The sequence below is a fragment of the Phoenix dactylifera genome, unplaced genomic scaffold, assembly GCF_009389715.1.
Source record: "Phoenix dactylifera cultivar Barhee BC4 unplaced genomic scaffold, palm_55x_up_171113_PBpolish2nd_filt_p 000383F, whole genome shotgun sequence".
NCBI lineage: Eukaryota > Viridiplantae > Streptophyta > Magnoliopsida > Arecales > Arecaceae > Phoenix > Phoenix dactylifera.
The window spans coordinates 118,043-142,442 of NW_024067830.1; the positions used below are offsets into that span (position 1 = coordinate 118,043).

General features: G+C 38.7%; 1 protein-coding gene across 1 annotated transcript; it reads right to left on the reverse strand.

Annotated features, from left to right (window-relative positions):
* Window positions 1-2,270: 2,270 nt before the first annotated feature.
* LOC103697758 (calcium/calmodulin-dependent serine/threonine-protein kinase 1-like) lies at window positions 2,271-24,232 on the reverse strand. The gene is made up of 11 exons (XM_008779680.4): window positions 22,851-24,232; window positions 20,685-20,815; window positions 12,707-12,748; window positions 12,476-12,584; window positions 12,233-12,311; window positions 11,829-12,125; window positions 11,636-11,748; window positions 3,341-3,448; window positions 3,211-3,273; window positions 2,962-3,129; window positions 2,271-2,753 (listed from the first exon to the last, which is right to left on the reverse strand). The coding sequence occupies exons 1-11, from the start codon at window positions 23,334-23,336 to the stop codon at window positions 2,616-2,618; spliced, it is 1,734 nt and encodes a 577-aa protein (XP_008777902.1). The 5' UTR covers window positions 23,337-24,232; the 3' UTR covers window positions 2,271-2,615.
* Between the last annotated feature and the right edge of the window lie 168 nt (window positions 24,233-24,400).

Consider the following 24,400-nt stretch of genomic DNA (forward strand, 5'->3'; position numbering starts at 1 on the left):
CTTCTGCGCACCCAAGCAACTTCCCAAATTCCGCGATGCAACTCAAGCTTCCAGCCATCTGCAGTCAATTAACATTGTGATTCCAAATCAGCATCATCCCAAGCGCCAGCATCAGTTGCTTTTCCATCTGCACCGTCCACGTTCCAGCATATCAGAACTCCTCCCTCCCCATCTTGACCACTTCCTCATCCTTCCAGCATTTCGTGTCCAATTTGTCTCGTCCACGTCTGCCTCTTCCAAGCTTCAATCCCGCAGCCGTCCGCTCACCCTGCGCCTCACGCGCTCCAGCTCCAGCTCCCGCGATCGCGATCTGTCCCGGCTGCCCGTGAAGCGTCCCAAGCCGTCCGTGATCACCGCCCAGCCATCCGCCCACCTCCTCCGCCTGCGTCCGTCCGCCTCCCAGCAGCATCCGCGCATCGTCCTCAACCGCGATCGGCTCCCGTGCTTCCAGATCCACGTCTCAGCCATCCCAACCGTCCACGATGCTCCGGAGTTCACAATCAGCCTCCATCCAGTCATCCATGGTGATTCTCCCGCATCAAATTCCTTGCAAATCTTCCGTTTCCGCGTCTGCCTCTTCCCCGTTTCAGAGCTTCCGCAATCAACGTCCGCGAGCAATCTTTCGGAGTCCCAGCATCCCGTGAAGCAATCAACGTCCGCGAGCATCTTCTGCACCCATCTACGCGTTGTCCGCACCCGTGATCAGCCCAGCCATCCGCAAATCACCCCTCCGCGTCCTCAGCATACCACGCACGATCTTTGGCGTCTGTTAGCAGCTCCTCTCCATGCGCGATCAGGGGATCATCGCTGGTTTATGGGTTCTGGGGATCTATATGAAGAGGGTCTTCTCGGCTTGGGGGGGAGGATCGGGGGGGATTCAAAAAGAAAAGAAGAGAGAAAACAGAGAGGGGAAGAAGAAGAAGAAACAGGGCATCCCCTGTTTCTGAAAAGAAAAAAAGAAATAAAAAAAAGAGAGTGAAAAAGGGAGAGATGCTGATGTTTGTAATGGCTTGCTAATTCCTTTGGCAAAAGGTGATGGATGAACCCTTGTCATGTTGCTTTCATCAAGTACACTCTAAACTTTAATTCTAATTGTTTTATATCCATTGGTATGTTTTGGGTTCTTGCATATTTATTTATTAGATAGATCTTGCATGGTTTATATATATTGATGCATGGATTATTTCGATGCTTGATTTGTCGTAGACGTAACCGGTACGATAAATACTTGGATATTTAATTCATGTTTTCAGATTGTATACTCCATGATTAGAACTACCCTATCATATTAATCCTTAATCAAGAATTGCCGAGTTTATTTGTTGAAAGTAACATTGTCAAGGAGGATTCCGGATCCCTAGCCTTCTCTATATTCTTGAACGTTGTTTAATCACATATTATTCTCTGCTTTTAATTTCTGAAGATCAACTAAAAATTATATCTAAAAATTACGTTAATAATCCATAGATCGTTCCCTGAGGAATCGACCTCAGACTTCCGAGTTATACTACTTGTGCGATTCTCCTGCACTTGGGAGAACAGTTTTTCGAAAGCACCATGAACCTCACTCATATTCTACCTCCTTTACAAGAGCTTCTTTTCATCGGCTTGATTAATTCATTAGGAAGAACAAATTGTTCTGCTTCTAAATCTATTCGTTCTATAAAGATTGGTGCAACTCCCAGGATTTATCGCAAAACACAGGGTCGGTTAATTATATGTTACCAAATTAGCAGCTATGTGCCTGATGAAACTTTCGATATGCACATCGAGCACCACCCAAGCATTTCCCTTTTAATACTCCATGCTTATATAGTCGCTGATATGGGCAATTATTCGTTCAAACAATTCAAGCATTTTTAAGTACCTACGATCAATTAGAGTCCCACCCAACACTCATGTACTTTAATCTAAATGTTCAACAATTTCGTCAGAGAGGCCCTCTATTTAGGGACATCATCTCATTTATATCTGACAAACTCCCAGTAAGAAAACAAGTTTAGATCACAATATATTGCAATTGCGATTAACAAGAATGGTGGATAGACAGGTGCAGAATCTGAGCCAATGCTCTGCGGTATCGCACTTTTCTCAGGCACGACTAGCGCCGGTTTGATGGCTCTTATCCCACCTCCACATCCACCATCCCTGTTACACTGCAATTGCAATGTATTACAATCTAAATCGGTTTGCCAAGAGAAAGGATAAAGGGGGGCCTGTATGTTGCTTTATAGCCCTGCTGGAATAACTACAATTTCCTTCTGATCACATGTAAACAAGAGTAAAGATCTTATTGAGAGTAAAAGGGAGTATTACAGGGCAAAGAACCCGCAAACACAGGCATCAATTCCCTCTTCAACCTTCTACCCTTGCTATCCTCATCTATACATTTCTCTAAACAGCTACAGTACACTAATCATCAATATGGCAAACAAAAAAGAATTTCTAAGTAAGATAGAGCTTGAATGCGCATGTCACTGACTTGACTTTTTAGTTAGAACCACATCGATTGCCCTGATTCGGAGCATGCGTATAATGGCTTGGCTCCACTTTCCCTGCCTCGTAATTCAGAAGTTAAATGTTGCTCATAGACAATCTTGATGAGAGTCATGATGCTAGGCTTTTGGAATGGAACAAGAAGAAACCCCATGTAGAAGTTTAAGGAATCCTAAGAAACTTAGTTTTCCATCGGAATGTCTCACCCAGTCTTGCAGAACAACATGGACGGGGACTGAAGGACTAAGCCCGAGTTCCTGGTGCAACAAAAAATCATCAGGTTAACTTTCAAAAAATCAAAATGCAGCCTTGGAAGATGGTCTTATAGCATTGATGATCAATGAAAAGAGGTTATCATTGCCCCTTGAGAACTTTGATGTATTGCTAGGAGAATTTGAATATATATCATAAAATATAAAATCTGTGCACAGATAAAAATGTAAAATTCTTCCATTTGAATTGTACCGATGCAAGTTCCTCAATCATGATAGGCCTGTTCCCATCCTTTTCAAAGAGTTCATATGCACTACGGGCATGTTGCTCCCAACTATCAAGTCCTTCCATCTGATACACACTTATGGCTGCAGCAGCAAATTCCTCAAAATCTAACTTTCTGTACTGAAGAGAACTCACCTGTATTCAAAACAGAGCATATATATTTGTGTTCCAGGAAATGAATCTCAAAGTAAAGAAAAGTTTCATAATGAGGCATACCATGTTAACAAAATCAAGAACTCTTGAGTCCTTCATTGCATCAGTTGAGTTTTTCGACAATGACTGCATGCAAACGACATTAGAACTCCATGGAGGAAAGCAAAAAAATCATATGGAGGGAATAACTAACCATCTTTAAGTTTTGTAAGGATATATAGCCATTCTTGTTCGGTCCCAACAATGCAAATTGTTCTTGCAGATAAGCAAGCTGAGTTACTGTCAAAGTCTTTGCAAGGGCCTGCAATAAATATATCATCCAAGATATTAGTTGCTTTTACAAGTTTTTTCTACTTGTCCTGGCCATAATGGTAAGGTGTGAAACACAGCAGAAAAGGAAATAAATGGAAATATTAACCACCTTACTGACTTGTTATTCAATTTCAAATGGTTCATATTTCGATGGGCTTGACAAGGATCATAACCATAATCAGCAAGCCTGTTTGCTGCTAGCTTTATTATTCTTTATTAACCAATCACAAAATAGGATCCAAAATCATGATTTGCAATTCTTCTTGGAACTGAATATCAACCTACCACCATCATCTGGGTCTAGAAAGTTGATGATGTTGATGGTTTTCTGACAAACACATGCCAAAACTAAAAATTCTCTACCAACAGAAATACAAATATGCTATGGGCATTATTTTCTAAGATTTATGATAGAACTAAAATCAACAATCTTATTTTCTGGAAATGTTTTTGCAACAATTATTGAGTAGGTTACCTTCAAAACCAGTATTATCCTTTTGGGGATGTTCTATAATTCTTGTACATACATAGTATTATTTTGAGTATTAAATGCCACAAATGCCATGTCCTATTGATCTGTTGCAGCACATCTTCACACTAAAGATTCAATATAAGCCCGACTTTTTAATTCTTTAAGCAAATGACAGAAATCCATCAACATTTTGAAACATAAATTTGTTTGAAAGCTATAAAGTAACAAACCATATAAGTAATCATTCATATTATCGGAGAAGTGAAATGTCATTGTATTCAACAAAGTTCACCATACCAGTGCATACCACCCCATACTGGGTACCATACCGGTACCAAACTAAGACTCGGTATGGGGGTCGGATCGAGTTTCGGTATGCCAAACCGACCCGTACCGGGCCTACCGATACTGTACCAACATGATACGAGTACAGGGTTTGATATCAAGATTGCGAACCTATGGAAAGAATGTAAAATTATTTTCACACATTGCATCACTACTTTACTATATGTAACCTACATTTTGGTTTTGGGAAGTACTGGTACTTAAATAGGAATATGTATCTTTAATATCCAAAAGGATTTGAGGAGACAGGCTGGTCTCATGGTTAATAACCAAAATCATACAAGAAAACTAATTTTACCTTTTTTGGACTATTTGCTAGGTAGTAGAATATAATGTACAAATACATACATAAAAATTTTACAAGAACTTCTAACACTGAATGCATATAACATTAATTTGTGCTTAGATACATGTACATGAACTTATAACTGATCCACCTCGCTACTTAAAAATTACATAAATCTTAAAGAATAAAAGGGAATTCAAGTGTAATCTCTAGGTATTTCTCCCTCACCTTCATTCTCTTCTAAATTTCAATGAGTGATAGCGTTTCCTCTTCACCTGGGGCGTAATGGAATAGGGCAAGGCACAGCCAGGCATAACAGAAACTTAATCCATCTTGCTACCAGGTTTAGAATCTCAATCTGAAGCCAACCTATTCATCTATTGATTCGACTTTATCTGGAACTAATGCTTGCAGTTATTGGGGTACACACCACATGTTCCTGTTTATTAGTTAGTTCTGCCTCTTTCGATCCAAGCAGAGTTAAGACCTGATCTATACTTTTAGCTGGAACCCACATTTTAAACTGTTCTATTGTTGGTTTAATCAGATCAAACCAAAACATTTTAGGATCAGGTCCATCTTACAGGACTGATACCCAAGTAGGTCAGAGAATCAAAACTAGATGTGGTGTTTAAACCAAACCAACAAATTCAGGTTTTGGGTTGGCTTGGGTCAAAATCAGTGAAATCTAGGATGGGAACAGGGTTAGTTTAGCATCTCGTCATCCCAATTGCACCCATATCATTTGTCTTGTTCTTACTTTGCTAACAATTAAACAAGATGTAGCACCCATTGAGAATAGGACATGAAATATAGACAGATTTTACATTAAGGTTGAAGTCTCGAGGATGATATAAGAAAGTTGGTAGGAATCATAATATTGTGTATAACAGGAGTTGAAAACGAATGTAATATCAAAAAGGGATTCTTTTTCAAGACAAAAGAATATTGAAAAAGGGAAAGGAAAAATATATAATAACAAAGTTTTCTATGCATGGCAATAGGAAAAGCATGTACAAGACAACTAGCATTTGACAAATAATAACTACTTTTACTTTTTTGGTTTGGATCGAAAGTTCGCATTGGGATATTATAATGAATATAAACAAAAAAATGCTCACTCTTTGTCAAGGTTCGCCATCTTGATACTAGACCCCATACCAATACCATCCTATTACAATGTCAGTACACAATATGGTACGGCAAGATTCGGTGTACCGAATGTCGGGCAATATGGTACCATGTACCGGTTCAATACCGGTACGGTACACCTAGTACAGTACGATACCAATTGTTATGGCAAACCTTGCTCTTTGTTATATACTTTGAATTGATCATCAATCAAATTAGGTTCAAGATACCATAGCAATATTTCTTTGTTTTCCAAACAATAATATCACTCTAATACGCAATTCCTGTTTTCCTTTTTATTGAGGGCTAAGATGGAAAGAACCCAGCCAAAATCCACACGAGGGCGAAATTTGAACCAGGGTCATCGTTACCTAATCCCCAATAACTTTACCAACCGCACTAGTTGGGACTTCCACTCTAATATGTAATCCATAATAGATCAGATTTTCATTTCCACCATGATTTTTGATTATTTAAGAGTGAGCTTCCTGCCAAGCAGTATATGATAAAATCAAAGATTTAAAAACATCTCTTCATCTAATTATCCACATCAAGGGAATGGAATTACCTTGCCACGGTTGGTGAGTACAATCCAAAACAAAAAGGGATTGCAGAGCACATGCACATGATCCCCACCCCCATGTATAAATAGTGAACTTAAGTTTGCTTTCATTATGCAATTTCTTGATATGCATTAGTTTTAACATGATAATAATAGGGTAAAGGCCCTAGCAAGTAGTAGTAATATTTAATCATATGGTTTAGAGCAGAATCTTGCTACATGTTTGGCATCACAACCACAAACCAGGGGCAAAGGTAGGAGCATGAAGTTGCTTTATATGCATGCGCATAAACATGATGTTAGTAAGGCATAAGAGCTAGCAAACTGTGGCAGGAAATAAAAGGCTGGCAGAATGGATTCTTATGACTTGATAAATCTTTTTGACAGATTTGATAACAACAAATTAAAAACAAGGTCCCTAAGTGTCTTTTACATGCATGTCAAGCTCTTAAAAATTAAATCTCCAATCAGTATTCTCGGTTTCTGTTGTAAGTCAGTTTATTTGTTATTTTACCCATTTCAGCATAACCTTTAAAAATATTTCTCATCTTAAAGCCAACCTCATCTTCCAGATTAGTTAAATACATCTCTCCTATTCTTTCATTTATTCCATGTCCTGCCATTGCTCTTATATCCTAAAATAGTACTTTTATTTTCTAATCTCAAAATTATCTAAATTCAACAATTCTATCCTTCCTTCACAACTGTATTTCTCATTAATCCAGCTGATATTCCTAAGAACATAGACATCTCAATATATTTCTGTGTTTTCTCCTCATTATGTATTCGCTCCACCAAATAACCCTCCCAATCTTTAACTTTGCGCATACTACAAGGTTCTTAGTTTCTTGGTGCTTAAAAGTAGCAGCTTCCATTTAGGTAGTGCACCCACTTCCAACTCTCCTTGGAAACTCGTCCTGCACCCACTTCCTACATGTTTTCACACTAATTTTGACCTGCTTCTGCATACCCGCACCCAATATGCTTCAGTAACCATGTGTAGGTATTTTGCTGGCCTAGCACTAGCACAGTACATTCCATTCCATGCCATGCCATTCCATGTCAGTTCCTGGCATGCACTGGTATGCATGGGCATGGAGCCTAACCACGTGCCAGTACAGCGCTGGCATCATTATGCTAATCTATGCAAACTGACTTGGATAACACTTAATCCATGCAATTCACCACAAACCTATTTGCAGATCATTAAACAAACCTAAAAGGATGAAACATATTTCAATTCTCTAAGGCATCCTCTATGTTCCCTACTTGAAAGATACCCTACGCATTCAACATCAATTCTTTCAAAACTGTGGGCTTGCTGCAATAAGGAACTAGTATTGCCCTGGACCAAAGTAGCCTAAAATGTTCTTGTTTCTTCTCCCAATATGATGTGAATTTGTCAAGAAGTAAACCATCACCACTCGGTTCTCCTTTCTCACCCACACCCAATAAGAGGATTGTAGAATGAGAGAGAGAGAGAGAGAGAGAGAGAGAGAGAGAGAGAGAGAGACTTGTAACAAAACAACAGACTGTCTTCATATTATCACAATACCCTCTTTGAAAGGGTAGAAACAAAGTTTCCAAAGGGGAAAAAACTTTTATATCGATGATGATGGCTTAAACATGCAAGAATTAGTGGAAGTAACCAGCAAGTCCTTACTGGCTCGCCATGGACACGAAACAGAATTAATTTCCTTTCAACCACAGCACACAATCTTTGTCATTCCAAGATGGTAACAACTTATAATTTGTTTTGCAGTTAGACTTAGTTTAGGGCCCTATTCAACTTCAACCACCCAATCTACAGGGCAGAACAGACCTTTTAGCAGCAAGAAAAAACCTAGCCCTTTAGTAGGTGGATTAGCTTCAGCTTGCAAAATCTAAGCTCATTACCAATACAAATCTGGTCCACGCCAGATCTAGCCTGGCCTACCTACAATCTGTTTGCTTCACAAGTTCCACACTGAAGTGTTCATTAGCTGTATGCGAACCATAAAAAATGTTGATTTTCGATGCATGCAAAAAGGGAATTCCATAGGCAACTGTTAGGATGATATGAGAGTTGAATGGAATGGAATGGAAAGGTAAGTTTACGCCTGGATCTGGTTTGGACTGGCATTGATGACTTAGAGTCATAATTGTTGGTTAACATTTCCACAAAAACAAAATCCTTAAATGAAAATCCTCTCCCACAGTCAACAGGATAAAGTAAGCACTTTTCAGAATCTAGCATGTGTAGCGAGGATTTGATGGTAGAAGTTTACAATCTATCTTCTTAGATTCTCACTCTGTTAGCAACTCTTAGGTTTTCATTAGACATCTCATAAGTTATTTTTACTCCCTCAGCCATTTTTTTGACTTTCATCTGACCATCTTCATTAAAGTCCATACTGTGCGCCCCCATCTTCAGAAATTATGCTAAACTAGGCTCACTAGCAAATTCAGCGTTAATCTAGAACTTGTGTTTACCCATTAAACTGCATTTTGATTCCAACAAAAAATATTAATTGAACTCTAATTCCTGCCTTCTAAAACTACATTATTCATATGTAATTCGAAAGAGAAGCTAACATGTTTCCTTCTTATTCATACACAACCACCTAATATTCCCTTCCCTTAAATACCATGGTCTTCAGAAACTGCATCTCCAACAATTCTTATTACTTGTAAGGTCTTGTATCTCCTCCATATACTCATGACATATTCATCAATCACATCTTATATCACTTACAAGCACACAGCAAGAGTTAACATGTATAATCCGAGGAAATGGTAATCTTTAAAAAAATAAGGAAAAGGAATTCCTATGATGTACTGCTTAAAAAAATAACTTCAGTATGATCACCTAATCAGGCATCCTATTTTGTGATAGCACTATAAAAGATTAATTAGAATCTAACGCAAAAATTAAATTATATAATATGTAATTTCTTGCTAGAGTTTTGTCATCAATCATTAGTGACTGAAGATACAAAATAGATCCACTATGATGAGTAAAAGTGAGATGCCAAAGCAACGCCGACCACCTATATATGAGCTTCCTGCCACCAAGGGTTTCATTTTGGATGAGATCTCTGCTAATATTGCACCAGGTACCCCTCAATATGATACATAGAATTTCTTGGACTCTATTATCTCAGCCGATATAAACAAATAAATCTCAAGATATCTATGTGATATAAACATATCAGCCCACATTCTTCAATTAACTTTTTTACTTCCTTAATTGGATTTTCCATTAAATTTCAAAATCAATCCCTAAATATACTTGATAAGCTCAGATTTACCAATAAGCTAAGATTTCGATATCCCAATACTATATTATTGGCCGAGTTATTGAAAAATCTCGGTTTTTTTCCAAACTGTCCCGCCTTCCGTATCTGTCAAGATAACTGAGACCTCGTTTCAAATCTCCATCCTCATCACCCATCTAGATGACAGATATCTCAGGTTTTGAAGCCTTGCCTTCCATAAACATTCTCTATTCTTTCACCTTAAAATAAAATTTAGTTAATTCAATCTCCAGACAGACAATAAGATGACTTTGGGAGGGAAAATGCATAAACGTTCTGCAGAAAAAGGTACTCATACTCCTGAACCTCAGCTTGGTTTATTACCAAACTTATGTCTAAGAATCAGATAGCTTCATTCTTGAGTTACTTTCAATGCACTATACTGCTAAACTAATACGAAGGCTGAGACGTAAATAACCCTTGAAAAGAAGATGATGACGACAAAGGAATGCTTGTGACTTAGGATCTCTACGAATTTCCATTTTCATAGATCAAATTCTAGCTGCAAGTCATGTTTCATTTATGGCTTGACCATAGCATGCAGTGGCTTAATTCACAACAGTCTTCTAGATTACAAGTGACTAATTTCTTGGAGTTTAGTCTCTCCATCATAACTTTTTTAAGAGCATACTAAAAATTAATTTCTTTAGATGCTTATATACTTTATGACATGCACATATGCACATAAATACTTATCAACATAAGTACACACTTCCACAGGCTTTTGGCATGCAAGTTTTCTCTCTCTCTCTCTCTCTCTCTCTCTCTCTCTCTCTCTCTCTCCCTCCCTCTATATTCTAAGATGCAGACTTTGGATCTACATCATTGATTATTCTCTGCACATCCTAAAATTTATTTGAATTAAAATTCAGCAAGTTTGGTTGCTTCTAGGCCGTGAAAAATATCAAAATATTGTGCCACTCCATAAAAATTGTCTATTTTGGGGCATTTAATATGCAAGTAGGAAATCACCAAAACATTTCATCTTTAGCTTGCAAACATTTAAAATGTTGTAGATCATGATTAACTGGATTTTCATTATAGATTTTCCATCGTTTGTTTTACACCAGGAGGATTGAAGCCCTAATGGTGCTGAAAGGAATGTGGATTCTCTCTACCTCTGTATGTGGGTGTATGTGCAAACATTGGATCTGGCACATGAATTGCACATAGTCTATTCAATAAGAACAATCAGTTGACAACTGGCAGTGTTCCCAACAATGAAAATGCATTACAATAGTGTAGATAAATATGGTCCCTTTTAGTGCATATGCCCTTTGGTAGTCATTTCATTTGAGTGTATATGGAGGATACATTTACTAATAGAAGATTAAATTTATGATGAGATTTAGGGAATTCACAGCCCTTATGATGCTCCGACTTCAACAGAAGTCCGACTTACTCTTCACTTTCTTTCTTTAGACTTTTTCTAAAGAGTCCTGAGTACTTCTCTCACTGCTTCCTATCTCACATGTGACATCACATGAGGTACTGTTTAACATCCAGATTAGACAACAGTTAGCGAACGTCCCTGTAGTTTGTTTTATAGTGGGAGTGCCACCACTCGGCTTCCAGACCTCTCAACTGGGGAGAAAGGTATCAACCAGTGGACTGTAAGTCTCGTATATGTTTACGCAGTCATACCATAGTCTGGCACCAACCATTTAGGCTCACTGGTATGCAAATTCCTCATGGCTGAAGAACTTGATCAGGAGCTGTGCAAATTGGAGACCTCATACCAACATCTTGTCTTATAATCCTAGCAAGATAATATAACCATGAGCCTCATCTCAAAGGATAAATTCTTGGGATTCTTTTCCTGGATGAGTTTCATGATGTTTAAGAACATATAGAACATGAATGTTTAAATTGTACTGCAAAAGTTGTAGGATTTGCTTGTAGCTTATAAAAGTGTTGCAGCTAAAGGGAAAAAGAAGTCATATAGACAAGGTTATCAGATACATAAATTATCCATTTTGTTAAAAATTCAAGTTAATTCATAAAACAGGTTAAAGGATTTGATTTCACAGGAAATTAAATCTTAAAAAAAAAATATTGACTTGCATTAAAGAAGAATAACGTACCCTCAAAGATGATTTTCTTAAAGAAGAAGAACATATATAAGCTCTTACAAGCTTATAAATTATAATATCCAAAGAAATCTTAATCTCTTGAGAATCTCGGATCCAAGGATGACCTGTGTTAAAGTAATCAGGTTTCTGGTTATTGACAATTTATATAATGAATTTGATCATTCCAAGGTAAAAAGGAGCTTACTAAGAGCCTGCGAAGCAGTCATTCTCTTACGATAGTCCTTATTCAGCAACCTCTTCACGAAATCTTTAGCCTCAGCAGACAGAGAAGGCCATGGAGCTTCCTCAAAGCTTGGCTCTGCCTTCAAAACAGCACGAAATATACCTGACTCTGTCCTTGCCCAGAAAGGGCGGCTTCCACAGAGTAAAATATATGCAATGACACCAATACTCCACATGTCTGCCTCAGTTCCATAAGATCTGTGAAGAACTTCAGGAGCAACATAATACGCACTTCCTACGATATCGTTCAGCCTTTCATCTGCTCATTGCCAATGATTGAATCACATTATATTTCAAATCAAACTTGAAATAAGATAAGAATGAAAAGAAAAGAATCAGATTGCCAAGATATCTCATCAGACCAACCTGGCTTCACAAAATCTGACAAACCAAAATCTATGACCTTCAAGGTCGACTTCTCATCCTTTGAAGTAAAAAGAAAATTCTGAACCACAAAATAGGAACAAGGATTACAAAGACTTTTAAGAATGTGATTTAGAGAAAATGAAGGGGGACCAATCAGTGTAGGTGATTTGAAATTCTACATCAGAATTTCCTAAAGAACACTTTCTTTGAATCTTAATATTTTCAGTTTGATTAAGCAACTACCTCTGGCTTGAGATCTCGGTGAACAACACCTTGAAGATGACAAAATGACACAACATTCAATATCTGAACCATGACAACCTTGGCATCCTCTTCTGAATATTTCCCACCCCTACAAAATGAATAAAACAATGATTGTTCATTAGTGGCATGATTTAAGGCACCAAAAATAGGTAACATTGTTACCAGCTACATGATGATGTAAAATAAACGCAATTATGACTTTAATGATACCTCGAAAGTATCCTGTCTAACAATTCACCACCTTTGCATAACCTGAAATGAACAAAAACAATACTATAAGCTCCAATAGATCAATATGACCTGCTATTATGTAGATTTCTAGTTACATGTCTAAATAATATCTAATGAAGCCTTCCCTTTCTCAGAGCACTAAGCTAGCCTATGGAACAGTAATCTTCACCAAATTTGTCTAATCATATGCATGTGCTTATAACCAGGTAATAAACAAGAAACCTAGAGAACATTCCTGAAAGGCTATTGGCAACTTCATGTGAGAATCGGCCCAAAACGGGCCTGTCCCAGATTGAAGTAAGCAGGACCGACTGACTTCAGTGCAAATTCAGAAGAAAAAAAAGGGATCAGAACAGAGGAAAACACGTTGCTCTGCCCAAGCCCCTGCCATTGAGATAAGGCTGCAGAGCTGCGGTCGGTGAGGACTCCATGGGGCTGGTGCGAACGGCCGTCGGCTGTTGGGGCTGCTGCAACCGACGAATGGCCGGCCTTATCTCTTTGTTGAGTCGATCTTATCCCCTTCCAAAATCCTGTTCTTTAAATTCTCCATATTTCCTGCGATTGATCACCATCGAGTCTCCCACTTCCTTCTTCCTCGTCTCTGGTGGATGCCATGTAGCCACGACTGAGTGTCACCACGCAAGACCCTATCTTCCTCTCTCAAAACCTCCGCTTGCCTCTATTTCCCTGTTCTGAGATCCACCGCCACTCTTTCTATCAGAACCCGCCGCCGTCGGTCATGATTCGTCGGCCTCTGCCATTGTCTATGAACCTCCTCCCTTCACCCTTTTCCATTCTTCCTCAAGCTAAGCTTGATTCCTCCAATTTTCAGCCAAGCCTGATGCCTTGTTCTGCCTCTTTTTTCATGTTCGACCTATTCTTGCTAGCCGCTACTACTGCTGACTATCATTGACTGGCCGTTGACACCCTGCCGCCACGGCGTGGCCGCCATCAACCCTCCCCTATCTCTTCTTTTACCTCTCTTCCTCTTTCTTTCCATTTTCTTCTTCTCATTTTTTTCATTTTCTCCCCATTTTCTTCATTTATTATTTTCTATAAATTCTTTTCTTTTCGCTTCCTACTTGTTATTTTCTCTTCTCTGACTCATGGACTAGATATAGTGATTTTCAACGACGGATCAAACCCAAGACTTGTTTGAACCCAAACTGAGTCTGTCTCTCCTTTCTATCTCTACTAGTTGACTTAGACCAAACCTAGTTTCCTTTAAATAGTCTAATTTTCTCTTAATTGATAAATTACATCTAACCCGAAAGCTTTAATTTGATCTGGTGGAAATTCAGACCCGGATAGCGAGGAGGCGTGATCTAGAATGATTGCTTTGCGTTCAAGTAACCAAGAACTCCATCTCATTACATATGTTAGTGTTATGTTATAATTAATTGTTAGATCCAAATGGTGGTCGAGACCTCTAAATATTAGGCTAGATTTGGTGGTCTGAACATGGACTGAATCCTGCCATAAGACATTTCAAGTTATATGATATCTCATAGAAGTCTAATAAGACATTTAATTATTTTAGGTTTTTGGACAATTTTCCAAATTGGTGGATTTTGAGAGATTTTAGAGTGAAAATAGCAAGTTACCTCCACCCCTAGTGTTCTAGCATGCACATGATCTGATCTGCATTATTGGAAAATTAATCTATAGTTATCATGATATGTTTAAATTAAGTATCGTAGGCATGCCGTATTTAAATGATTTGTAAAATATTGGATCAAGTATGATACAATGTACTTGGGCATGATTTGTATTTTATTGCATCGATAAATGTGTTGATATCGTATATGTTATATGTTGATTTTGCCACTCTCTAGTCCGACTATGATCACACGAGCTTAGGATCTAGTCTCCTTCCGGACCTCCAATGGGGCAATCACTGGCACATGTTGGTTGACGCCATATTGTAGTCAGAAGCTAGTTTCCTTTCGAGCCTAGCCAGTCGAGGATGATCGCTGGCACATGCCGATGGAAGCATGTTTTTCCATATGATTTTAGAGCTAATTTTCTTCTGGACCTCCGGTGGTACAATCACTAGTGTATGACCAATGGATGGCATATTGTAGTCAGGATCTAATCTCTTTCAGAGCTTGTCACGGGCCGATCGTGGCCATAGTTGTGGAGACTAGGAGCGTGAGAGTGGATGATCTATCCATTGTTCATTTGAAAATTTATTTTGGCCAAATGCATTATATATCTTCAAATCTATGTTGATAGATTTGATATGTTCATTAGCATATTTTTATTTATGAAAAATCATGGAAACTGAAATTTATATTTCTCTAACAATATATTTGATCGAACTAGAGGTTTTGGTAACTTACTGAGCCTGTAAAGCTCATTCTCTCTCTCTTCCATTTCAGATGTTGAGGAATAGATGGGGCCTGGGATTGAGTAGTAAGGAGCTTAGGATTTAGAAGACATTTGATTAGTGTTTCTTTGAATAATTTGAATTCGACATATTCTTAGTGATTGTGGACTATTTCTTTTGAAAATGCATTAGATTATTTGTTCTACCTCTGCCTGAGTTTGGAATGACATGAGTTGTATGAATCATAAGGCAAGCCTTGCAGTCCTGTAGGGTTAAACCCTATGGATGTGCGAATATCTCTCCTGTGCTCAGCTCGGGCCATTGGATTGAGACGGGACAGATATAGTGGTACCAAAGCCAGGCTCAAGTCCCTATAGTTTAGGTTAGTGCGATAGGGTAGAATTTAGGTTATGATTGGATATTTTAATCACCAGTACTAAGAAAATTAATAACAATATTGGATATGATTCTTTCTCATGATATCAAAATGGCTTGAACACGATCCAGGAAGTTGTCCGACATTGCAGAGGATTCCCATATGGCAAATACGTATTGTATTCATCAAAATGATTATGCCTCTCAAACTCCTAGTGCCTCCCAAACTTGTAGTGCCTTTCGGACCGTTGGCACCTCCTGAACTACTGGCGCCTCTCAAGCTACCAGTTCCTCATGAACTACTGGAGCCTTTCGAGACCATCACCAAAGCAAGGTGCGGGCAACTAGCCCTTCTTGCCAGTAGGAGGATGTCCCTAATGCCTCAAGCAATAATCAAAAGGCTGCTAACCCTCTAGGGAATGAGGGTCAGATGGCAGACTTTGTACAAGGCCTAATCACACTCCTACAACAAGTACAACAAATAGGGCAATAGGAGAATAAAGATGGTCAATCTTCGAGGCCAGAGAGAGGAATAGTAGAATTTAAAAGATTGCCACCACCTGCTTATGAGGGCTCCACTAATCCCACCGAGTCTCTGAGTGGCCCAAGGAAATAGAGGAGACATTTGCCAATATGGAGTGCACGGATCAAGAAAAGGTCCGCATCGCTGCTTATCAGTTGCTGGGAGAAGCTTATGAATGGTGGGAAGCCGTCAACTGGTAGCGCTTATTAATTGGGATACCTTCCGTCAAAGTTCATAAACATGTATTTTTCTGAGAGTCTCGAGTACGAGGAGAGTAAATTCACCAGGTTGACTTAAAGGAACATGATGGTGGCCCAGTATGAGGCTAAGCTTACCGAGCTCTCCTATTTTGCTCCAGACTTGGTGGCTATTGATAGCATCAAAGCTAGAAGATTTGAAAAATGGTTGAAGCCCAGGATCTGCATTGGAGAGAGGCCCATATGGCTGGCCTCCTACCAGGAGGTAGTCAATATAGCCAAAATAGTGGAGCGGGAGGTTAACATGCAGCAGGAGAGGGACCGGCATTACAAAAAAGAGGCCCAGACCTAATGGGCCTCAGGGTGGCCAGTTCTCAGGCAATAAATCAAGGAGACAAGAAACTCATAAGAGGAATGAGGCCCAGCAGAAGAACGAACCTCAATGCAGTGGGTGCAGAGAACTCCACTCAGAGCAAGATTGCCACTGATTTTCCAGAGTTTGCTTTGATTGTGGTTAGCAGGGCCACAAGGTTGTGGATTGTCTATACCGCCAAAACTCCAAATATTGGCGGCCCTCCCAGAATGTGCCAAGACCACCACATGTTCAGGCTGCTCCAGATGCACCGACTTCTCATCAAGGCCAACCCTCAAGACAAGGGCAAGGTAGACGTTAAAAGCAGAAGACCCAGGCCCACGTTTATGCTATGACTCAGCAAGATGCGCAGGCATACAATGCTAAAAAGGCTACCCACTCTTTACATTGAAGTAGCATCTATATATCGAAGTAGCATCTATATATCCAATGCTCCAATGCTAATATCGAAGTAGCATCTATATATGCTTGCATTTTGTTTGATCCCAAGGCTACCCACTCTTTTGTCTCATCTAAGTTTGCTAAAAAGGCTGGCATTGTGCCTGTGCTCCTACATTATGAATTGTGTCTCTACCCTGAATGGGAGTGCCATCATGGTTGACACGGTTTGCCCATCTTGTATTGTGAGCATTGGGGATCGTGATCTTGTATTTGATCTGATGATCCTGGAGAGGACTTTGACATCATCCTAAGGATGGATTAGCTTGCTTCATACCATGCTACAGTGGACTACTTCAGGAAGAAAGTAACCTTTCAGATTCCAAGGCAGCTGCCATTCAGTTTCACTGGTAGTGGAATGAATATCAGAATAGTATCCTCTAGGCAAACTTGTTGAATGTTGAGGAAAGGCTGTACAAGGTATTTGGCCACTATCATAGACGCTCAGCAAGATGAGTCAATGCTGGAAAGTATTATGATAGTGAGGGTGTTTCCTAATGTATTTCCAGAGGATCTGCCATAACTACCTCCAAACACAAAGAGAGAGAGTTCTCTATTGATCTAGTACCTGGTGTCGGGCCTATCTCCAAAGCTTCCTATCAAATGGCTCCAGCTGAATTTAAGGAACTTAAAGAGCAACTCCAGGATTGCTAGATAAGGGTTTCATTAGGCCCAGTTTCTCTCCATGGGGTGCTCTAGTACTTTTTGTCAAGAAGAAGGATGGGAACACAGCTATGCATTGACTATAGGGAGTTGAATAAGCTGACAGTTCGGAATAAATATCCTCTATCAAAGATTGATGACCTCTTTCATCAGCTTCAAAATGCCCAAGTGTTCTCCAAAATTGATATACAGTCTAGGCACCACCAATTAAAAATTAAGGTTGATGGCATACCCAAAACAACCTTTCAGACCAAAAATGGGCAGAATGAATTTTCAGTTATGCCCTTTAATCAACAAATGCTCTAGCATCCTTTATAGACATGTTGAACAGGAAGACCACTGGCGCATAACCAATAGACGGCATGTTGTAGTCAGGATTTAGTCACTTTTTGGGCTTGCCATGGGCTTATCATGGCCAATGTCATGAAGAATAGGAGCATGCCGGTTGACAGCATGTTATAGTTGGAAACTAGTTTTCTTTCGAGCCTAGCCAATCGAGGCTGATTGTTGGCACATGCTGATGGAAGCATGTTTGTCCATGTAATTTCAGAGCTAGTTTCCTTCTAGGCCTTCAGTAGGAAGATCACTGGCGCATAACTGATAGACGACATGTTGTAATCAGGATCTAGTCACTTTTTGGGCTTGCCATGGGCTGATCATGGCCATTGTCGTGAAGAATAGGAGAGTGAGAATGGATAGTCCATCGATGGTTGGTTTAAAAATTTATTCTGGCCAAATGCATTACATATCTTCAAATCTATGTTGATAGACTTGATATGTTCATTGGCAAATTTTTATTTAAGAAAAATCATGCAAACTAAAATTTATAGTTCTCGTACAATATACTTGATCGAACTAGAGGTTTTGGTAACTAAGCCTGTAAAGCTCATTCTCAACCTTCCATTTTTTCAGAAGCCGAGGAATAGACAGGACCTGGGATCGAGCAATGAGGAGCTTAGAATTTAGAAGACATTTGATTAGTGTTTCTTCGAATAATTTGATTTCTATATGTTCTTAGTGATTGTGGACTATTTCCTTCGAATGAATGCATTAGATTATTTGTTCTACAACTGCCTGAGTTTGGAATGACATGAGTGTGTATGAATCATAAGGCATGCCTTGCATGTCCTATGAGGTTAAGCCCTATGGATGTGCGGCTGTCTATCTCGTGCTCAGCTCAGGCCATCGGGTCGAGACATGACATTTCATAGGCAGAGCCAACAATGAACACTTGGGGGAGGATGGATGCCAACAGGAAAATATTAGCAATTATGACCTTTTTTTGAAAAAAAATGAACACAATTCTCTAGGCTTTGTTTTCTTCAAGACTTCTAATTATATTATTAAATTTAGCTTATATGCATAAAAGATGTCATAGAACTTGTTATTTGTAATTGAAATACAAGCTACCCTGATCGTGCAATCATTAAAAAATAAGAGTACCTATCAGCAAATAAGCTTATTTAATTTTTAAAGGAAACAAACCAGCAATAGAAAAGACTAGACACACACACACAAAGAGAGAGAGAGATAGAGAGGGTAGGAACTATAAAGGCATAAAAGCTTAAAAAACTTTAAGGGTTCCTTCAAGGTTGATCCTTTTAACTTTCCCCACAAAAATAGGTAAATAGATGCTACCCAAACAAAAGTAACACCAATTTGCTATTGTGATTTGGGTTAGGGGTACAAGGGAGAAGGGTCACATGCATGTGATGGGGGAAGAAAGTTCCACTATTTTGTTTTCATCTAGTACCATCCAGTATACTCATCCACCATTCACTAAGATTGGTTTCACCAATCAGACACATCATTGATATATGTTTTATGACATTTAATCAACAATCATTAGATAAGTGGGATGATGGAGAGACTGCATGGACCAAATGGAATTTGGAGAGGATACACTAATCTTGAGGGAAGGGGGGCTAGAAAGGGTAGCTAATCATGAGCAACAACATTAAAAGCAAGAAAGAAAGTCAAAGAGGAGCTAAAAGAAAGCCCCAATATTGCAGAAATTTATGTGACACATTGAAAGTGAGCTTGTTTATGTTTAATTTGTTCTAAACACTAAACTTTTATACGTTTTCCATAATATCATTGCTCTTTGAGGAGCTATTAGCACTTTTTTAGCTTGCCAAATAAAAAAAATGCTTAATTAAGAAGGATACATTTCAAAACTTTTCCTGTTAAGGACAAAAACACAAGGTGGCAGGTGATTGAGAAAAGTTTCAAATAGCTGCATTATTTGGCCAAAAACTTGGTAAGAATCGAGGGATTGAAAAAGAGCCATGTCAAAATTTTAGGAGGTGGAAAGCTAGATTTTATATACCCCCTGGCTCTGCCACTGGCTTACTTCATCTGCATTAGGGGTTTAAACTATCTAAGACTTCAAACTACAAAAACTAAGACACATAAACTTGTTTCTGGTAGGACCAAAAGTGATAATTTAACTATATTAAGATATATACTTTTTTAAACCCACTTATATCCTCCACCGCATTATAATTTCTTTGACAATCTAGTATAAATTAAACACTGATAGTTATCCAACATGACAATATCTGGGATACACGACTTCGCAACTTTTGCCGTTAAACCAAGAATAATAAATAATAAATAGTTAACTAAGATAAACCACCAGTTCACAAGGTACATTGTTTGCTAGCAAACCTAAAATATTCTGTGATGAACAGATGGATCAAACTTTAAATGGACAGCGGAAAACAACATATAAAAGCACCACAAGAAATAATGAATGATAGACTATATTGACAACTGAATTCATCCATAAGAGAACTTCAGGAATTTGAGAAACTTCTAAATATGGACCAGCGAATGTTTTTCCACACCACTTAATAATGAATCAAAACACAGAAGAACAAATATGCCCATGGATTTATAAGGAAACATATGAATGCCATGTATGTATGTACCATATCTACATATGCTCTCTGCTTCCAAAACCAGATGGATAAAGTTGCAAACAAAGTTATAAGAAAAATATGATAATGCAATTAAAATTTGTTTAACCAAATTGCATTAATGCAATTAAAACTTACTCCATTACTATATACACATTGTCCTCATCCTCGTAAGCATCATAGAACTGCACCAGATTCTTGTGCCCTGTGAGAGAACTCAATATTCTCACTTCTCTTCTCACATCTTCAATAGCAATAGCTGTTGTCATCTGTCAATGCACTTCCCTGATGAGAAACATATTGAGGGATATTTCTATTTGTATGCCAATCTACATTACCATAATTCCAATTAAACAGGTAAGCAAAAGGCATCATTCATTAAAAAAATATGGATGTCTAGTAACAAAATATGATTGCTTGAAAGCAGATGGAGGGTACATGTATTTCGATGTCATTTTCTTTTCAAAGGCTTTTATTTCTATATTTGATAAACAACAGCTAGTACAGCACTTTCATGATCATTAGTAGAGGTAAGTATGCAATTCCTCGTACCAGTATCACAAAGATTGATGCCCGGGTTGGTTGGTATTAAATGCCATGTCACAATGATAGTTGGATTGTATAGAGTAACTTGTACATCGAATACCAAATCTTTCTCCATACCATTCTCAATATTTCTCCTCCTTTCTAATTTTTAAGCTTATTAGAATTCGTTCCCCACGTAGTTTCATAAAATGAACCTTTTTTACATGCCATCCAGAACCATTCAAGCAATAAAGCATCAATGCACCATAGTTGCATAAAATGGATTGTACCAGGCCATTATAAAAAATCTAGTCACAGATGAATGATCAATTTTCTGGTACAGACAAACGAATGACCATTACTGGGGAACAGTAATGTATTGTTAAAATGGTTACCAAACCATGACATTTTGGAACAGTAGATTTATATACGAGATAACCAATTCTATGATAATGGGTTTGGATTCATCTAATAATAGCAAGTTATAAACTACAAACTCAAAATACAATACCCAGAGACCAGGTATGTTCCAGACACTATTTATTATGACCCATCTTTCCTTCTACCACTCTTAACGGAAATATACAGCATGCACAAATATGATGAGTCCATTACTTCATTCATTGCATACAGGAAACTACTGAAAGAATAATATTTAGCATGATATTTTCAGCATTATACTTAAAAAGTCACTGTGAAAATTAAATTGAGCAAAATGCTCCAATCACTTATTAAGGGGGCTACCAGAGTAAGTAGTTTAAATATGCCATCCACAATACATACAATTTGAGCAGTAAATATAAATTTTTTAAAAAAAAAGTTCCCCTGGATATTTTTTTGTATTAGTTCATGCCTTTTTCCAATGAGTTATGATGCAGGAAAAAAAATGACGCATTTTAATTTTTTTTATGAAGTACCCATATATCTCATGAAATCTTCTGGAGCGCAATGGGATAGCTGACTTCCTAATAAATGATGAGGAAACAATATACAGAGTAGGTAGGTATATCTTGGGCATAATGTCATTGCTAAACAAAAACAGCATTGCTTCCAGCTTTTAATTATAACTCCTGGCTCATTATAAATTATTCCACCTATAAAAGAATTGTTAAACGAATCCTCAGAGAAACCACACATAGACATTATAGAAAGACAAAAATAAAATCCATATTGTCAAATTATATTGTTACTAAGTGCACTAATTATGTATAGCCAAACATCTCAATTGCATATAATTGTCAGTGAAACAGGTATTACTAAAAAATTACGAAAATTTCATTTAGAAGCACTAAAATCAAGCCCAGAAAACATCGTAATTCTACTTACAACAAAATATAAAGGGGAAAAAAGCAACAATAAGAAAAGAAAGAAGATAGCTTAGAAATGCATTTAAGAAGTCTACTGCAAAACATTAAAATAAATTAATCAGTTACCGATCTTACATTGAAATGAATCATAAACAAGAATGGACTATTTCTATTTGTAAACTATACAAACTGAAAACTGTCCGACAATCAATTCCTATTCAACAAACAAAAAAACAAAAAGGAAAAAGGTCAATTGGCACAGATCTACTTCTACATGATAACAGAAAACAAATCAACATTCCCAGAAGAAGTCATGCGGTCCGAAGGCATATATATTCAGCATGAAATATGAAGCTTTGCATGCAAAAATGACAAAAACGACTTCACGGATAGACACACCCAAAAGCAAAGGTTTCACCTTTACTGTTGTTATAAAAATATGATCATAGATCAAGCATCACAGAACACTGACCTTAGCTTTCGGAATAACCTTGACAGCCACCTCCTCACCCTTCAGTTCTCCCTTCTTCGCCTTGGCAGAGCAAGTATACCCAAAATGCCCGCGCCCAACCTCTTCTCCAAGCTCATACTTTGCGAAGAACTGCTTCGAGAAGCCGAAGCTCTTGTCCAGCCCCAGTTCAACCTCGCTGCCCTCCGGGATGGAGGCCTCGTTCGGCTTCACGGATCCATGCCGTCGGGCGAGCAAAGCCTTGATGTGCTTCGCCGGCGACGGAGGAGGGAACGGCCGCTTGAAGATCCGGAGAGGCGTCGAGTTGACGCTGGAATTGGCCGGGGAGCTCTTGTAAGAGCTCCGCAGAGGGCTCGGGACGTAGAAGGAGAACTTGGGCTGCTTCGGGGTCCCGGGATTCGGCGGCGGGGGCTCCTCAATTTTGGGTACTGCAGGGATTTCTTCTTGGTTGTCAGGGTTTTGGATCGGTTTTCCATGGCAGAGACCCATAGAAACCAAAACCCGGTCAGGGGACCCAAAAAAGTCCCAAACTTTGGAAAAAATGAAGAAAAAAACGCCTCAGAATTTAGAAATCCAGGAAAACAACCTCCATAATTAAGTAGACAAGATCAAGAAGCCTCAGGATTCAGCTCAAAGATGATCTTGAACAAGTCTAATCCTTCGCATTTCTAGTTGGGGAACATCCAGGAAAGGAAAAGACTCAGAGGAATAACACAAAGCAGCCTGAATCCAGAAGGAGGAATCAAAAAGAGAAAAAAAAAATCAAATTTTGAGGGAATTGGGGGTCAGGAAATGGATAAAAATTCCAACTTTAAGGGGATGAGAGGAGAAAGGAAGAAAATTTTCGAGGGAAAGGGTCGAATCTAATGGATTTGAGAAAGAGCCTAGGGATGCCTGGGATTGGCAAAGTGAACGGAGGTCTTCCCTGTCCCAAGGAGGAAAATGCCGAACAATGTGCGCAGGGAGGGGAAGGAATTTGATCGAAAGGAGAAAAAAAAAGAAAAGAGAGGAAAGAGAGAAAAGGAACCCTTTCTTTTGCTTTTCAGCTCCTCTTTGGGGGTGGCAGCTACTCCTTGTCATTAGAGACTGGAAAACCCATAACTAATGTTGGGAGTTGTGGGTCATGTCTCACTCACATCCTGAACTTGTCCTTTTAGCACACCCGCAAAATAAAAAGCATAAACTCCTGCACTTGCTTATTCCTTCCGCTGCTCATGCTTCAGCATACATGGAAGTTGACTTGCTTTTGGGAGGAGCTTTTAGTTTCAGGCCTTGCTCAAATCGGGCTTAGGCTTGCCATTTGTGCCATAGATTGAAAGGTAAATTGCCCTTCCATCCGAGCCACCTATGCCAACCGCAAGATGAATAGTGCGACCAATTGGATTACCTTCTATACAACACACCACTCAGAAAAATTTTGATGGGAGGGCACAGAGTCTGCTCCCCCACCCCTTCGTCGACTTTTGCTTTTTGATTTTTAGGGGTGCACTCATATATGTATAGTATGGTATAAGTTGCTGTTATATATATTAAAAAAAATAAATTAAATTAAA

Coding starts and splice junctions, on each gene's coding strand:
- LOC103697758 (XM_008779680.4), bottom strand. CDS start 23,336: ATGGGTCTCTGCCATGGAAAACCGATCCAAAACCCTGACAACCAAGAA. Junction 20,816..22,850: donor AGGTTATTCCGAAAGCTAAG/GTCAGTGTTCTG, acceptor GTGCATTGACAG/ATGACAACAGCTATTGCTAT. Junction 12,312..12,475: donor ACCGAGATCTCAAGCCAGAG/GTAGTTGCTTAA, acceptor TTTGTGGTTCAG/AATTTTCTTTTTACTTCAAA.